Below are 18,935 nucleotides of genomic sequence, written 5' to 3'. Positions count from 1 at the left end.
TGTGTGTGTGTGTGTGTGTGTGTGTGTGTGTGTGATTGATAGTTTCCACAAATGCTTTTGAATTGATTGATGCATATCATGCTATGATTAAATATCATTATTAGAAATGTTGTATTATGGTGAAAGTAATCTTACGGGATGCGTAGGTAAATTCAAGTTTATTATGTTGTTTCGAATTTTTGCATCATTATGGCATGCTTATATTCATATAGTCTACTCATCATTGCTACACCTAGGTGTTAGTGCTCAATCCAGGGCCAGGCTAGTCTTTCACATGTTGTTCACATTAGCACCGCAAGCTCGCCTTGGATCCAAGTAGGTGCTAGTCCTGTAGTACATATTGCAATAGGCAATTCCGACTCGTGTGCTAGCATAGATTGATGAGTAAAGGTGCAGTCGTACAGGTCGCATTAGGCGACTCCGACTTGGGTGCTAGTATAGATTGTTGAGCACTTGATTTTACTTATATTACTATTGAGATTTTGTGATTTTGGGATGTCATACCTTATTTACGTTTGGCAGGTTACGGTAAGTATTTTTCATACTATACGTAGTATGTATATTTTGGAAACTATACATGTTTTACGGTGATGGGTTATAATGTTTTCAAAGGTTTTTATAAAACTTTATTTTCAGGCCCACTCACCCTTATTTTTCGTCCCTCCAGGTTTTAGTAGCTAAGCTTTCATATTGACGAGGATTCTTGGCAGATATTAGTATTGGAGATTACCTTCAATTGTATAATTATCATCCTACTTTACTGTACTCTACTTATGCTCTGTCATCATGTATGAATTGGGTTCATTCCCGCTCACAGCGCACTCATTTATTTAAGCACTTTTAGGTTTAAATTTATTCACATTTTCCACATCACTACACTTTATGGCTTCGTCACCTTCCAGGTGTAGGCCAACAAAGCTCAATTAGGAGTCCTAGGGAACATTCCGGGTCGAGGTGTGTCAGTTTGGTATTAGAGCATAAGTTGGGCAATATTACGTTCATCACACGTGTGATATAAGCATTCTAGGTTCTTAAGCCTAATGTTCGAATCTTGCCGCCTCGTCGAATACGAAAGATGTGTTAGCTTTTCCTAAGTTTTGGGCATTTTTGTCCACTTATCGACATTCAGAACATCGTTTTGGCGACCGTCCCTAGACTTAAACAAAGAACCTCCCTATCAAGGAAAATTCCCTAGTTAAGACAAGCTGATGACCCTAAAGCAGGGTTAATGTATCGGTTACTGTGCGCCACCAAAGATCTATTGATCAATTCCACTACCATCCGGTCATTTGTACCAACCCTTTCGAGAATGGAAACCATAAATGGTTTTGATTCCTTGGCAGTATTCGTTAGTACAACATCTATTAGAATTCCTACGAAGTTTACTTCGTCTAGATTCCAGAAATGTCTTTAAGGGACATCCTAGTGCTAAAGTGGTAGTACCTGGCGGAAGAACATCTAGGGACTATCACTTTTGATCCCCGATAGCATTAATCTTTCCAAACGCACTAGTGATCATTCCGGATCTTCAAGTGTTAACTCATGTTATAATACATGTATTTATTTTATTTGTTTATTAATAGTATATCATAAGTATCTTTGACGACGTGTGAATTTTGTTGACTCCTCAAAAAGTTTTCCCAAAATAATCATTTTGCTAAGGTGATTGCTTGACAAATTTGGAGCTCCAAACATAGGGCTTTTTGTATAACAAATTTAAGGCTATGTTTGGTATGCAGAAATAAATGCATGAAAAATAAATTCTAATGCATTTTCTAGAGAATGAGAAATGAAAATTTTAGGCAATGAGCTTTTAGACACTAAGAGTATCTTAAATCATGCTATTTATTTTATAATAAAGTTTTAGTTAAAATTATCAAAAGTTATTTTAGACGCTCTCTAGAAGAGTTATATTCCAACCATACTCCCAAAAGAGACTTTTCAGTAGGCACACGGGGCGGATACCACATGTCATTATAGAATTGGAGGAAAGTTTTTTTTTTTTTTTCTTCAAGTGTCCCTTCAATTGTACATTGAATTTTTTTTTTTTGCACACAGGGCGGATACCACATGTCATTATAGAATTGGAGGAAAGTTTTTTTTTTTTTTTTCACACAGGGCGGATACCACATGTCATTCAGTGTTCTACTCCATGTTTCGGGTACACTAAAAAATCTCTCATAATTTATAGAGTCATATTCACTATGAGTCAATAGTTAGACAAAAGGAAGTAATTACTTATTTAAAATAACAGTAAAACAATATACATTAATAATAGAGAGTCACTAAGAGCATTTACAACGAAGATGTCCAAAGACAAATGTCAAATGTCAAATGTCAATTTATTTGATGGATGATGTGATAATGTCAAATTTTTTATTTCTCCAACCCATATGTTTTTATATATATATATATATATATAAAAATGAAATTTTTAGGACTCATTTTTAAAATAAAATCAATTAAAATAAATTTTCAAGATCTATAATTGGTGCAATAATGAGGCTCACACAATAAAATAATTAAAAAAATATTTGACATCACATTTTCTCAGAGCATCTTCAAAGGAGATGTCAAAAATGTTATGTAGACATATAACAGTAATAAATGGCAGCAAACTCTCTCCAACCGAACCTTCAATTTTGTACGTGGCGCTGAGTCATTTGAAGGCAAATCCTTTTGCTATCAAATTTGACAGCAGATGTCAAATTTATTAAATGATTTTTTGATAGATTAATATAATATATAATAAATCTTGTTATGCTTTTCAAATATTTGATTGGTTGCCTTAATCATTGTTGTGACAATCCGTCTCTCATTTTACGATTTTATTAATTTTAAATGAGTGAATTGAAGAAAATGCCCCTAGAGGCAAGATTATTGACTTTCGTAGACCATTATTTTGTGACGTGTACGAGCTACTATTCTACCGTATTCTCGAAATACTCAACGATACGAACACATAGGCACAAGCGGAATCGAGTTCGGAGTTACGACAAAGATTTTACGGAATTATGAATCCGAAAAATACTTTCGTAAAAATTTCTATTTTATATTTTATATATTTAATTATTTATTCAAACTTTTATATTACTATATTATTAGTTAAATATTTTTTTTGAAAAGGATATTTTATTATTTTAATTATATTTCTGACCGTGAGGCCCACACCTACACAAAGCCTCCTCTCACTTCTTGCCACGCGTCCTCCTTTTTCCAGAGCTCTCGGGCTATCTTTTCTCTTCTCTTCCCGTAGCTCTCCCTAGTTTCTCTCTCACTCTTCACTCTCTCTGTCTCCCTCATCTATCTCTCTCTTTCTCGGATGACAGACCACACCACCACCACCACTTGCCGTTTCGACGAACACCACCCACATAATCTCCCATCACGAACCTACCCCAGGCTGAGACCCATCACTTCCTTGCTGTACAATACCATCATTGTGCAAAAATTGAATCCGGCGAGTTCTCGCCGTCTTTGGTGAAGGTAAGGCCTGAAACCTTCTTATAAATTTGTAGATAGTGCCTAGGACGACGATTTAGATGTTTTTGAGATGGTTTCGTGATGTTTGAACAAAGAACCACATTGAGGAAGAACTCCCCAGTTTTCCGACGAACCATCCGAAGCTTTGCAGGTCGTTTCTGGCCAGTACCAACCACGACTCAGCCCCACTTAGGTATTATTGTTCTTTATCTCTTGAGCTTCATTTTGGCTTTTGAATTTCTGATTTTTATTGAGAAATGAACTAGTTAAAGCATTTGGATTTCCCAGTTCCGGCCACCTTCTTCCAGTCTTTAGAGGTTGCAGCAACAACCGACCAAAAAAAAAATTAGAATATTCTCTTAACCATGACCCATTAACCTTAGATCCAGTTGGTCCATTTACCAAATGGATTGGAATATTCTTTGAAATATTCTTTGAAATATTCTTTCTATTGAGTTTTTGGAAATTTTCTCAGAAACCTTCCTAGATTAATTTCGATGTCCCGAGTCTATTTTTGACATCCATTTAGTGTAATTCCAAAATTTGCCGAGGACCCCCCTTAACATATTTCGATGCTCTGATTCCAAATCCGCACTCCGTTTTCCCAAATTTAATTATTTTAGTGCTGTTTTATTAATGGGTCCTAATATGATGCTTAGATGCGATTATTATCGGTGACTCTAGCTTTCTTAGTTCGAATAGCTTCGACCTGACAACATGATATGTGAGTGGGTCCTTTCTTTGATATACTATATACATATTTGTTAGTTTCCATTTATACATTTGAAAAAGAATTTCCTGCATATGCCTAGATTAGACTAATGTTTACAAGAATTAGCGAAATGACGGAATTTACGAAATTATTCAAAATCTTGCGGGATGCACATTTTATGTGGGATGCCTTAATTATATTTGCAGCCATGAATAATATATGTTGACTAGAATTATCGAATCACTGTGGTGTGACCATATTTATGTTATCTGCTCATCGTTTGCTGCACCGGTGTTAGTACTCACTCGAGCCAAGGCCAATCTTTCACGTGTATATGCACATCGCACCGTACGCTCACTTTGGATCCATTGTAGGTGCCAGTCTTGTCCTAGATTACTATACGCAATTAGGACTCGTATGTGTTGTGCATAGCACCAGTCTTCACGTGATTGTAGTAATAAAACATATATCATTGTTACACCCAGTCTTGTTCATGCCAGAATATCTCTGCATGAACTTGTGTGTCAGCATGTGTCGATGAGCACTTGATATGATATGTTTTCTTATGCGAGATTATGTGATTACGGACGTCATGTGTCTACTTACGAAATATTATGCCGTATTAAATTCTTGAAATATTGTAGGTTACGGTAAGTATTTTCTTACTATATGTAGTATGTATATTTTGGAAACTATAATTGCTTTATGGCAATAGGTTATTATGTTTTTGAAAAGGTTTTACGAAGTTTTATATTTAGGCCCACTCACCCTTATTTTTCACCCCACCAAGTTTTAGTAGCTGAGCATTCGTGTCAACGAGGATTCTTGGCAAATCTTGGTATCGGAGATTACCTTCGATGGTATAATTCTCATCTTATTTTACTGTACTTTACTTATACTCTGACATCACGTGTGAAATGAGTTCATTCCTGCTCACTAGCGTACTCTTGTATTTGGCATTTTTATGTTTAAATTTATTCACATTTTCCACATCACTACACTTTATGACTTCGTTACCCTCTGGGTGTCGGTTAGCATAGCTCGATTTGGAGTCCAGATGGACATTCCGGGTTGAGGTGTGTCAATTTGGTATCAGAGCATAAGTTTGGGCAGTATTGCGTTCATCACATGTGTGATGTAAGCATTCTCGATTCTTAAGCCCAATTTTCGAATCTTGCCACCTCGTCGAGCACGAACAATGACTACCTGAGCCGAAGAAACTAAATCATGGAAATTTAGGAGCAAGCTTTGTATTAGGACAATAAACTCATAGTTGTTTTTACCTTATCACCTATCTAGGTAAACAAAACCGTTTCGACTAGCCACCTTTTCAATCACTTCCATAGGTAGATAATAGTATCAATAACTTATTCGTTGGGTTCGTTATGCAAGTGGATAAATAGGTCCGTCTATGTTGGTATTTTATTCGTTTATTTAATTATTGTTTGGGCTAGACTCAGAGATACTACACACTTATCTTCAGATCACATGATGCAATGAGTGCGTAGGTGGAAAACTTTTCTATGTTTAGTTTAGTTTCAATACAACTATTTTAATACTACGTTATTGTATATATGTATGTTGACGTTATGTTATTATATATATTTTGACCTTATGTTTTTATAAAGGTATTATATTTTAATATTATACTGAAGGAGAAGGAAAGTATGAGTTTGGAGGCATGAAAGAGGAATCATTGCAATCCAATCACAACAGAATGTTATTCTCTTTTATGCAACCGCTCTAGCTTGATTTATTCTTTATATATTTTCTTTCTATCTTGAGTATTTTATGCATAGCAACTTATTTCAAATTTCGGGAACGAAATTTTTTAAGGTGGGTAGATTGTGACAACCCTTCCCTAATTTTACAATTTTATTAATTTTAAATGAGTGAATTGATGAAAATGCCCCTAGAGGTGAGATAATTGACTTTCGTAGACCGTTATTTCGTGACACGTACGAGCTACTATTCTATCATATTCTCGAAGTACTCAACGGAACGAACGCATAGGCGCAAGCTGAATCGAGTTCAGAGTTACGACGAAAATTTTATGGAACTACGAATCCGAAAAATACTTTCATAAAAATTTCTTTTTTATATTTCATTTATTTATTTATTTATTCAAACTTTTATATTACTATATTATTAGTTAAATATTTTTTTGAAAATGATATTTTATTATTTTAATTATATTTCTGATCATGGGCCCACACCTACACAAATCCTCATCTCACTTCTTGCCAAACGTCATCTTTTTTCCATAGCTCCCAGGCTCTTTTTTTCTCCTCTTCCCGTAGCTCTCCCCACTCTATCTCTCGCTCTTCACTCTCTCTCTATCTCCCTCAGTTATCTCTCTTTCTCGGATGGCAAACCACCACCACCATCACTCGCCGTTCCGGCGAACACCACCCAAAGAATCTCCCCATCACAAACCTAACCCAGGCCAAGACCCATCACTTCCTTGCTACACAGCACCATCATTGTGCAAAAATCGAATCCGACGAAGGTAAGGCCTGAAACCTTCCAATAAATTTGTAGATCGTGCCTAAGATGACAATTTAGATGATTTTGAGACAGTTTAATGATGTTGGAACATAGAACCACGTTCGAAAGAACTCCCCAGTTTTCCGACGAACCATCCGAAGCTTCACAGGCCGTTTCTAGCCAATATCGACTACGACTCAGCCCCACTTAGGTATATTTTTGTTCCTTATCTCTTGAACTTCATTTTGGCTTTAGAATTTTTTCTTTTTGTCGAGAAATGCACTCGTTAAAGCATTTCAAACTTTCCCGGTCAAACTGCGCCCAGTTTCGACTTCCTTCTTCCAATCTCCGGCGGTTGCAGCGACAACCGTCAGGAAAAAAAAAAGGGCTTAAGCCCAAAACCTGATCCAAGCCCGACCCATTAACCCTAGATCCGGTTGGCCCATTTACCAAATGGATTTGGAATATTCTTTGGAATATTCTTCGAAATATTGTTTCCTTTGACTTTTTAGAAATTTTCTCGGAAACCTCTTAGACTAATTTCGACAGCCCAAATCTATTTTTGAAATCCATGTAGTGTAATTCCAAAGTTTTGACGTAGTTGACCGCCGGGGCGGCTTGGTTGACCTTTTAGGGTTGACCGTTGACTTATTGTAAAATTTGTTAGGGACCCTCCTTAGCGTATTTCGACGCCATGATTACAAATCTGCACTCCATTTTCCCAAATTTAATTGTTTTAGTGGTGTTTTATTAATGGGTCCTAATATTATACTTAGGTGTGATTATTATCGATGACTCCAGCTTTCTTAGTTCGAACAGCTTCAACCCGACGACATGATCTGTGAGTAGGCCTTTTCTTTTATATAGTATATACATATTTGTTAGTTTCCATTTATACATTTGAAAAATAATTTCCTACATATGCCTAGATTAGACTAATGTTTACAAGAATTAGCGAAATGACGGAATTTACGAAATTATTTTGAATCCTGCGAGATGCACAAGTATGCATGGGTTGCCTTAATTATATTTGCAGCCATGAATAGTATATGCTAACTAGAATTATCGAATCACTATGGCATGACTAAATTTATGTTATCTGTTCATCATTTGCTGCACCGGTGTTAGTACTCATCCGGGCCAGGGCCAGTCTTTCACGTGTATGTGCACATCGCACCGTACGCTCACTTTGGATCCATTGTAGGTGCCAATATTGTTCTAGATTGCTATAGGCAATTAGGACTCGTATGTGCTACGCATAGCGCCAGTCTTCACGTGATTGTAGTATTATAACGTATGTCATTATTACACCCAGTCATGTTCATGCCAGAATATCTTTGCATGAACTCGTGTGTCAGTATGTGTTAATGAGCATGATATGTTTGCTTATGCGAGATTATGTGATTACGGACATCATGTGTCTACTTACGAAATATTGTGCCGTATTAATTCTTGAAATATTGCAAGATACGGTAAGTATTTTCTTACTATACGTAGTATGTATATTTTGGAAACTATACTTGTTTTATGGCTAGGGGTTATTATGTTTTCGAAAAGGTTTTACAAATATTTATTTTTAGGCCCACTCACCCTTGTTTTTTGCCTTTCTAGGTTTTAGTGGCTGAGCATTCCTGTTGACGAGGATTCTTGGCAAATCTTGGTATCGGAGATTACCTTCAATGGTATAATTCTCATCTTATTTTATTGTACTTTACTTATACTCTGACATCACATGTGAAATTAGTTCATTCCCGCTCACTAGGGTACTCTTGTATTTAGGCACTTTTAGTTTTAAATTTATTCACATTTTCCACATCACTACACTTCAAGGCTTCGTCACCCTCCGGCTGTTAGCCAACACAGCTCGATTCGGAATCCAGGTGGACATTCCAGGTCGGGGTGTGTCAATTGGACTCCACAAAAATATTATAAATAAATAAATAAATTATTAAATGACATTATTATTTAACATATCGGGTGGAACAAAATATTGTACAAAATGTCATATTGCCGCATAAGCCATCAAGTATCATTTTGATGTTTAAAATTTGGCATCTCCTGTGGAGATGCTCTCATATGTCAAATTTGACATATAAAATTTGATTACATGACATTCCATTTAGGATTTGACATCTCTTTTGGAGAGGCAATCTCCAAAAGAAATGTCAAATTACAATTGATGGCTGATGTGACAATTTGAAGCCTTATGTCAAATTATGTATATCTCCAACCGAATTGTCAAATGTTATTTTATTACTTAAATAGAGTTTTAAATGCTTGCAATTATTTAAAAAATGTTGAAATAAAATTTTTACTTGTTGAAATGTTAGTGGAATAAATGACTCATCATTAAATGAATTAAAAATAAAATTGACATTGATGTCAAATTTGACACTAAATCACAAAGCCTTCAAATCCAGTCAGCAAATAACATTTCGGTTGGAGAGACTTTTGAGGTCAAATATACACAGTAAAATTCCACCTAGGATTTTGACATCTCCTTTGGAGATACTCTATCTCTAATGGAGATGTCAAAAGATAAATGTTAAATGTTAATTTGATGGCTGACGTGGCAATGTCAAATTTTCTCTTTTTCCAACCGATATGTTTTTTTGTTATAAATGATATTTGTAGAATTCATTTTAAAAATAAATCAATTAAAATAAATTTTTAAGATCTATAATTGGTGCATTAATGGACCTACACAAATAATTAAAAATTATTTGACATCACCTTTTCTCATATGTCAATCCACATAGGATTGACATATCGGTTGAAACTTGCTTCGACCTTCAAATTTGATTACATGACATTCCACTTAGGATTTGACAAATTTTAAACATAAAATTTAAATTTGAAGTCTTATGTAGCACATTCATTATTTTGTAAGTTTCGTTCTCCAACCAATATGTCAAATTTAAACTATTATTTACTTTTATAGTTGCAATTAGTATTTTAAAACAAAAGATAAGTATAAAAATTATTTATTAATTACTAAAAATAGATTTGAAACTACTGTCAAATTTGACAACAACTTTCTCTGCTGCCTTTCCATGTCTGCCACATAGGAATTGGCATTTCGGTTGGAAAACATTTGTATGTCTTTTTTTTACCATTATTGCTGATGTGGACTTTTTGACATCTTCTTTGAAGATGCTCTAAGAGTTCATTTCTCCCTCACTATATTTAGGAGCTCCTATATGAATCTTAGGAAGTTCATAGGGAGCATGACTGAAGTTGATTTGTTTTTAAAATTCTCCCTAAATTCCCGTTAGGAACTCATTTAGGAAGACCATTAGAGATGTTTAAGTCATCACTTCATTGCATGGACTAATAAAAATTCTAAAAGCTTCTTGCTGATACAAGTTCAATTCTTCTGTATTCAAAATCCTCTATGCCGTCCATATGCGCTATCTACTTGAGCGACCCCTGGCCATTCATTTAAACCCCACTTAATAGCGTTAATGCTTCAACTTATCTCCTCAATAAAATATAAAATAAAAAAAATAGAATAAAAAGATAAATTAAGTCAAAATGACACGTGTCACTTAAATAGATTGAGCACAAAAAGGCTAAAGAGATTTGAGTGCAGAAGATTTGAAGTCTGCTAACATGGGTTTACATTCAATACACTAATGACAAGTATCATTCTTTCATCATGTTTTCGGCGAATCCAGATCCTCTTTGTGAGGATCTCAAGAATCCGTGAATTATATCCGTTCATCGTACATCGTGCGATCATTCATTGTCTTTCTTTGCAACTGTTTGCTCACTTGGCTTTGCATCCAATAAACTAATATGCTATAGATGAAAAGTTAGCAATACAAAACTTGAGCAATTAGCAGGGATGATTAGTTTTTGAGATTTCATTGCATAAATGATCAATTTTTGTAATGACGACATATTAATCATATTGAATTATTGATCATATATCAATGATTCAATGATGATATAACAACCACACAATGATGATGTAATAATAACATAATAAACACTGAATATTTTTGCAATCAAATGTCAAATGTTGATCATTCCTGCGAAGTGGCAAAAAAAAAAAAGAAAAAATAAACTTTGGGATTTCAGCAACAAATTGATTGATGGCGATTCCAAAAGCTGAATGAGAAACTTGCGCATATATAATATTGTTTTGTGGTGTGATTGCGGTGCAATTGGAAACTTCAAATGTTTTATGGTCATTGTCCTCTGGTTTTTGTTTGATGATTGTACTGTTAACTTTGTTAGTTGGTAGCTTGGTATGTAATGTTTTTAAAATGGTAATCTGTATAAAAATGAACACTTGACTCCAAGACTAAGGGGTGGTTTGGGAGTGAGGTGCTTAAAAAAAAAGCACCCATGAAAAAAAGCTGTGAGGGTTTTAGGTGTTTGGTAAACTGAAAAAAATGACTTATTTTGGAAGCTGCTGTGAGAATAAGCTGAAATCAAAGGAAAAAGCTGAAGCTGCTATTTGCAGCTTTGGAAAACTGGCTTTTTTTCAAAGCACATGGAGCTACAGTGCTCCTTTAATGAAAAGACCCACTATCAGACTGCTTTTTTTTTTTTTTCCAAAAGCACTTTTACAAAAAAGTTTACCAAACACTCTGCTGATTTATTTCACAGCCGCTTATTGTCACAGCAGTTTTTTTTCAAAGCACAGCAATACCAAACCAGCCCTAAGCTAGGAATCTAAAGCGGGCGGGATGTGACTCATATTTGTTTTTCCTTCAGGTCAAACGCATTTAACCAATAATGTTAATCAAGTTCTTTAAGAAAATGTTTTAATTAAGAATAACTAATTAACAATGTGTAATTTGATAGGTATATGGTGCTTATCTGAAATTAATTGATAGTGAGAATATAAATTTTTTAATGTTAATATATATTTTTTTTAACAAAGCGATATTATTTACACTAAGAGAAGGGGGTGGGTTTAGCCTCACAATGAGCTAATAATAATGTGGTTCAAATTCACTTTTGGTAAGAACCAAATCTAAGACATCTCACATACCAGTGAAGAGGAATACCATTAGACCGTAGTACTAAGTGACTAATATTAATATAAATGGTTTCATTCATTTACAGATCATCGAAACAATACTACTAATTGAATCTGAGTACCATCACTTGATACAACCTTTCACGTATATTATAATAGTACAAAATACATATTATTTGGTCATTCATGTTGTATCATGTAAACGAATTATACTACGCATTAATATTTCGCTACGACAGTATAATGTTTCCACATAGAGGAATTAGTCAGGATGTTCATGGGTTCATACAGGAGTCATGACGTGACCACAACACCCGTTCCTTGCGCTACGATTGGTCCTTTGACCTTGTCCTACACCTAGACGCCACCAAAGTCCGATTGGTATTGAATGACATAATCGTTGGACTCGACGGTAACGCGTAAGAGTTACACTTCTCATTTACTCACAAAATCCCAATTGGGCGGGACATGTTTTTAATTCTTACCCTAAATTGCCTCCCAACAGTAAATTCGACCGACTTGATTATATCAAGTTAATTACATTTACGTCTCTGGTGAAACTCAATTTGTGTCTCACTTTGACTCTTATTGTTAAAATCCCGTTAATTTAATTCAATCATTAACAACTGCATCATATGATCTTCTAGCATTACTATTTAACAAGTATGTTAAAACTGTTTATGTGGAACAAATAAGACCAATTGTTGTTGAGGTGTGTGACACACATCTTTACAACAATGGGTCTCGTTTGTGCCATATAAACAATTGGCGGTTTTGTTAACTAATTTTAGAGAGTTAATAAAAAAAATTGAGTTTAAAAAATCTTAAATTTGAATCTCATGAGAGTTTGATACCAATTTATTACTCCACTCTTTATTTTACTTTTTAACAAATATCTTACAGTTAAAACATCGGATACTCCTCGGAACTGAAAAAAAATCCTTAAATGAGCCTTGAATAGAGTTTGAAGTGGCGTTGTCATAAATAAACCTGATATTATTTGGGACTTTCTTGGGTGTTCCGGAGTATCTAATACTCTGAATATTTAACCATTTGATTTTGTTTAAAAAACAAAAATCAAGATTTAAGAGTTAAATACCAAGAATTTTTGTCATTAAATACCAACACTCAACCCGCCATAATGACATCTAATGTATTTTTGTTTGCTTTGGTTCTGCATCTTTGTCTTTACCCTCTAAAAGTTTTCAATTCTGTGATTCCAAATTGCTATAAATTAAGCAAGAAAGACCTTCAATAACTCAAATTGTCCCTCACATGTTCTTGTGCTTTTGACAAAAAGGAGAAGGAAAAAAAAAAGAACTCTGAGCTTCTCTGACTCTGTGGAGTTTTGTTATTGGTTGGTTGGTTAATTTTGTGAGATTTTTGGGAGATGGGTTTCTTTGCATTGGTGACGGGAAGGCGAGGGCCAAGTGGGTTTGGATCAGCTTCCACTGCTGAGCAGGTTACTGAAGGAGTTGATGCATCCAACCTCACCGCCATTGTTACTGGTCAGTTCTATTTCCATATTTTTTTTTTCTTGTCCTTTATGGGGATTTTTAATGGTCCGGAGTATTAACCGTTAAATTTTTGTCTAAAATACAATGATTTTGATCTAATGGTTTTAAAAGAACATAATACAAAATACTCGGGAGCACCATAAAAATTTCTTTTAAGGTGTTAATTTTCCTTCTACTTGTGGTTTTTTTTCTTTCAATTGTGGGGCTCTTTCAGACTACCAATCTGCAGGAGGACAAATATGGTTGGTTTTGTTGGGATTGATTAATTATCAATAAGGGAAATATCGTAATCTTCTTTAAAAAAAAATCGTGTGTATAAATCTAACTATGACTATAAACAAATGGCTTTGTCATTCATTGGAACCCTTTGCTGGGTTTTATTGTGAACAAAATTATAGATATGGATGTGAGGATTTGAATTGTTCCACTTTTGAAAGTTAAGTTTTGCGTGAGCTTATAAGAATTTGGACTATCATTTCCATTTACAAAATAAGTTTGGGTGGAACCTCCTTTTTTTTTTATTTTTTTTTATTTTTTTTAGTAAATCGATATTTTTACACTAAGGGGAGGGGGAGTTCGGCAAAGCCACACAATGGGTAGCCTAATTTGGTATCAAATTCGTCATCCACGAGATTCGAACCTAAGACCTCTCACTTCCAAATGAAGATGAATACCACCAAATCGTAGTACTGAGTGACAATTTGGGTGGAACCTTTAAATATACTTTCATAGTATCAGAGTTAGATTTGCTGACACGTGCTACATGTCACCTGATTTCCTAATTTGTTTGGTGTGTAACCTCAACTTTCTTCATACACAAATAAACATGAAATCAAAAGCGGTATCAAGCTGTACCATACTGCTTTTGAATGTAAATTTTGCGCAGCTAATTAACTAGAAACTGGGCCAATATCTTATTTCTTGGATTAACTATGTTCTGGTTTGAATTAAACTTTGCTGGCCCTGTTTTGTAAACTGCAGGAGGGGCTAGTGGGATTGGGTTGGAGACTGCAAGGGTGTTGGCACTCCGCGGAGCTCATGTCATCATCGCCGCCAGAAACCTTGAGGCCGCAAACGAAGCTAAACAGCTTATTCTTAAAGACAATCAAACTGCTCGAATCGATATTCTGAAACTTGACCTCTCCTCTATCAAGTCTGTTAGAGCATTCGTCGATAGTTTCAACGCTCTCGATCTCCCTCTCAACCTCTTAATGTGATAAATTCTTTCCATTTTTCCTAAAAATTTGATCACCATTTTTCAGTTGTTCAGTTTTACATATTTATATGTATTGGTTTTATATATGTTGCAGAAACAATGCTGGTGTTATGTTCTGCCCCTTCCAGCTTTCAGAAGATGGAATAGAGATGCAATTTGCAACCAATCATCTTGGTAATTTTCTACTATTATCTCTTTTTTGTTGTCATGATCTATCAAATTTCACTGTGGGGCCCATCTTGAATGGGAGAACATATAGATTTTTCGATATGCTGCTACATCAAGTGTAATAATACAATTGGTTAGAAACTTGAAAAAGAAATTCCAACTTATTGTGTTATAACACTTAATGTATCAGACCGTGTTCTCGGCATACTAAAAAATTTATCGGGAGAACAAACCGCTCTGCTAGGCACTTATCATATTCTACTTGGTAGTTAGCCGTCAAATTTATTTGGTGCCTAGTGTTTTACTAAAGTACTGGGGTTGGAAGTGTTTTATTCCACTGATTGCAATCTAGTTAATTATATTTACCTATTTTACAGGTCATTTTCTGTTAACAAACCTTCTGCTTGAAAAAATGAAGACTACAGTTCAAACTACTGGCGTGGAAGCCAGAATTGTGAATTTGTCATCGATTGCTCATACAAGCACTTACGAAGGCGGGATTCGATTGGACAGGATCAATGATCCAGATAGGTAAGTAATGATTTGAGTAATCCATCTCTTTCCATGGTTTGATAGTTTATAAGCAGCTAGCTCTAGCTCACTGTTCTTTATGTGTCCTTTCAGTTACTCCACGTTAAATGCATACGGGCAGTCCAAATTAGCAAACATACTGCACGCCAATGAGCTCTCTCGTCGATTGCAGGTGATCACCTTTTACCTATATGCTGTGCATTACCCTCTTTTACATCCTAATTTCCATAAAATTCCCCGACCATTGTTACACATGTGCATCATATACCAATTAAATCACGAGGCATTTAGATTTTCATTCTTTACTAAAATCGCACATCACGTTTGGTATCGGTTTTTTTTTTTTTTTTTTTTATTACGATAAAGCATCTTATGTAAGAACGACAATCTATATAATGCTCAATCTACTCATTTAGATTTTCATTCTTTACTAAAATCGCACATCACGTTTGGTATCGGTTTTTTTTTTTTTTTTTTTTATTACGATAAAGCATCTTATATAAGAACAACAATCTATATAATGCTCAATCTACTCATTGTAGTCCAAAAGAAGGGATGTTTTGACACTTCATTAATGTCTTGCCTCAAAAGTTGGTAACTTGTGCCCCATAGGACTCACACTCACAATAAACATATATGATCCCTACAAGACTCTGGAGGCAGATGTAGCGGGGCTCGGAGATACAAAACTAGGCCACTCCAATGGAGATGACTAAAGGTTCAAAAGTTAAAATATTATCTAATTTGTCTAAAAATTTATCTTTAACCGAAAGCTGGGCTATAATTCTATCGAGTCCACAAGACCATTATTTAGTCAAATGAGCATTTGCATGGCTAAATATAGTTGCAATAATTGATTCATTCAACAAGTAGATTTGAAAACATTCAAAAGTCAAATTAACTAATAAATTTAAAAAGTAAACTTAAAACTAATAAATTATTAAGGAGATTATATTTAACCCTTCTAGTTTGAGATAGCTACGAAACCAAAAAGTATATTGAGCTTTGCCAAAGATGGCTGTCCCTATGCACAAAACTAAGAGTCATCAATGTTTTCGTACGGACAACGATCATTGGGTCGAGTAGCAATTTGGTATTTACACTAGGACGTTGCTTGTCTCTCACTGTTTAAACGTCATAATTTGAAATTTTGATTTATTCATTCTCTTTATTATTATTTATATAAAATTTTATTATATTTGGATGCCGTTTAATTATCTATATGAATCAAACAAGTTGATGGTTGATCACGAGAATATTATTTGTTAGTCGATTTGTTCGACATATATGGATGATTAAACTGTATTCAAATCAATTAAATTTTTTTATAGATGATAAAGAAAACAATCAATTCAAATCATGATATTTGTATGGTGAAATGTTTCACATAGCCATGTAAAGGATCCGGCTTCTCTGCCCTTCCACTTCCCATACATTTTCATTCTCTCTTATTTTGTGAGATCACGGTTAAGTCAGGTCAACATTTTATATTGATTTTTTTTTATAGAGATAATAAGACAAAAAGAAATAGTAATATAAATGTTAACGTAACTTAACCGTGACCGCACAAATAGGAAGGAATGAGAGTGTATGAAAAGTGTGAGGGCAGAGAAGCTCGATCTATGTAAAAATGAATGATCCAATTATAATTCTTCATTTTATGGGAATCAACATTTTCTGTAAAGATGTGGCTAGTAATTTCTGATGTCAATCAACCTTTTTTTTTTTTTTCTTGTAAACTCAAGTCAAGTTCTGGTCCTAAATGGTATACTGTTTTGCCCGTCTGTGTGCAGGAAGAAGGGGTGAGCATTACAGTCAACTCTGTCCACCCAGGATTGATCACGACACGTCTCATGAGGCATAGTCCTCTTTTGATGAGTATGTTATGTTACACTCTCCCCACATCCGGAATTAATAAAAGAGCAATTATCTTACTTGTTCAATACACTGCATGATATGGTCTGCGGTGTTTGTATCAATTCATTTAAGTTATAACACGTGGTATTGTATTAACATAATTGAATGGTCCTTCTTTTCCAGAGGCTTTTAAGATATTCACCTTTTGCATGTGGAAGAACGTACCTCAGGTGATTAGTCTCACTAATTATATTTCAATTCCTCGTTTTAACAGAGGGGTTAAACTGTTATTAACTGGCTTGTTATGTTATTGTTTTTTTTTTTCAGGGAGCAGCCACAACATTGTACGTGGCACTGCACCCAAAGTTGAAAGGTATAAGCGGAAAATACTATGTCGACTGCAATGAGACGAAACCCAGCAAAGATGCTGGTGATGAAAACTTGGCTAAAAAGCTTTGTGACTTCAGCAACAAGTTGATTGATGGAGCTTCCAAAATCTGAATCTTGGAAGCATCCTGTGTTAAATCTACGACAACATTATTATATGCAAAGCCTCGAGAGAAACTTACATACCATCGAAATGTTAAAGTCTACATATTATTGAGTGATTAATTTGAAATACTGTCGTTTTGTCATATTAGTCGTTTGAATGTTATTTCCCATAAGGAATAAGCCGTTTGTTGGATAATATAGGTGCTATTAGGGTCATAGTGATTGTCATAATTATTTAGCTTTAATGTTAGTTTAAATTGAAATTTTGCTTTGGAGTGAACTCCCTGTCTCTTGGATTAAAATAAGATACTACTCATCCTTAACACAAAGCAACTTTTTTTCCTTTTGCACCAAATTGGAACCTTGGTGAAACTTAGGACCAAATCTAAAAGTGCCTAAAAGAAAATCAAAAGTAGGAATGAAGTATAAAAATATATGAAATGATAAACAATTTTTTCTACTTGCACATTTTATTAATCATGTTTGTTGTTTTTATTTGACTTATTCACTTTTATGGTCAAAAATAAAAAAATATATATAAGAGGCCGAAAAGAGTCAACTCAGTTCCATTCTTTTGAAATTTTAGAGTGGTGTTGTACACACCCATTGTCTTATTTTCCAACTCACTTTAATACGAAAATTTTATTGACAAATTTAACCTCATGCAAAATGACCAAGAAGACCTAAAAAAAACAAGGTTCTAAATTTAAAAAGTGATGAAAGAGACTTCTTTACGTCACCAGCTAGCACCCACCTAAGGCCATCTCCAACCGATGGCTGGCCAGAGGGCTCGTTTTAGCCCTCTGGCCCTCCAAGATTCTCCAAGATATTAATATTTTAATGAACAGTACAGGGCCATATTTGCCTCCGTCTCCAACCGAGGGCCAGAGGGCTCGTTTTAGCCCTGTCACAAAAAACCGTCTCCAACCGAGGGCCAAAGGGTCATAGGGCCAAACATAATTTATTATTTAAAAACTACAATTTAAATTCAAATCTAACGGCTAGGTACGTCAACATGATGTACCTACAACAGGATCTTGTTGCACATCTTTGGGCCAAAAGAAGCATGGAGTAGGCTTTTAAGTTTTATGTTGTTAAATGTTTTTAAAAATGTTGTTTAAGTTTCATGTTGTTAAATGTTTTTTTATGTTGTATAATTTGTATGTTGGTTAATGTTATTTAATGTTATTTCATATTGTTTAATGTTGTTTCATGTTACTTAATTTAATTTAATGTTGTATAAATGGCCTAGGAAAAAAATAGAATTGAAAAAAATTATGAAACAAATTTTGTGAAATAGAAGTTATAGGAAATAAAATATGAATCAAATTTTGTAAAATAGAAGTTATAGGAAAAAAATAGAATTTAAAAAAAAATTGAAACAAATTTTGTAAAATAGAATTGAAAAAAAATATGAAACAAAATTTGATTAATATGAAAAGGAAAAAAAAAAGGAAAAAAAAAAGTTTAAAAAAAAAA

At 34.4% G+C, this 18,935-nt stretch overlaps 1 protein-coding gene and 1 long non-coding RNA gene across 3 annotated transcripts; both read left to right on the top strand.

Moving 5' to 3' along the window:
• Nucleotides 1–3,242: 3,242 nt before the first annotated feature.
• On the top strand, nucleotides 3,243–8,653 carry LOC126620220 (uncharacterized). 2 transcript variants are annotated; one of them, XR_007622273.1, is made up of 3 exons: nucleotides 3,243–3,486; nucleotides 3,579–3,676; nucleotides 8,294–8,653. It is a non-coding gene; the product is annotated as an uncharacterized LOC126620220 (long non-coding RNA). The 2 variants fall into 2 exon arrangements; XR_007622272.1 differs by having other exon boundaries at nucleotides 3,243–3,676.
• Nucleotides 8,654–12,583: 3,930 nt separating this feature from the next.
• On the top strand, nucleotides 12,584–17,736 carry LOC126620218 (short-chain dehydrogenase TIC 32 B, chloroplastic-like). Its single transcript, XM_050288731.1, has 8 exons — nucleotides 12,584–13,183; nucleotides 14,174–14,405; nucleotides 14,503–14,582; nucleotides 14,954–15,107; nucleotides 15,201–15,279; nucleotides 16,901–16,985; nucleotides 17,148–17,194; nucleotides 17,292–17,736. Exons 1-8 carry the CDS (start codon nucleotides 13,066–13,068, stop codon nucleotides 17,463–17,465), a joined length of 969 nt encoding a protein of 322 aa, XP_050144688.1. The 5' UTR covers nucleotides 12,584–13,065; the 3' UTR covers nucleotides 17,466–17,736.
• The last annotated feature ends 1,199 nt before the right edge of the window (nucleotides 17,737–18,935 follow it).

The sequence above is a fragment of the Malus sylvestris genome, chromosome 4 (assembly GCF_916048215.2).
Source record: "Malus sylvestris chromosome 4, drMalSylv7.2, whole genome shotgun sequence".
NCBI classification, from domain to species: domain Eukaryota; kingdom Viridiplantae; phylum Streptophyta; class Magnoliopsida; order Rosales; family Rosaceae; genus Malus; species Malus sylvestris.
Note: the sequence above shows the minus strand (reverse complement) of the source record. Positions and strands in the feature narration are given on the sequence as shown.

Coding starts and splice junctions, on each gene's coding strand:
- LOC126620218 (XM_050288731.1), top strand. CDS start 13,066: ATGGGTTTCTTTGCATTGGTGACGGGAAGGCGAGGGCCAAGTGGGTTT. Junction 14,583..14,953: donor ATTTGCAACCAATCATCTTG/GTAATTTTCTAC, acceptor CCTATTTTACAG/GTCATTTTCTGTTAACAAAC. Junction 15,108..15,200: donor AGGATCAATGATCCAGATAG/GTAAGTAATGAT, acceptor GTGTCCTTTCAG/TTACTCCACGTTAAATGCAT.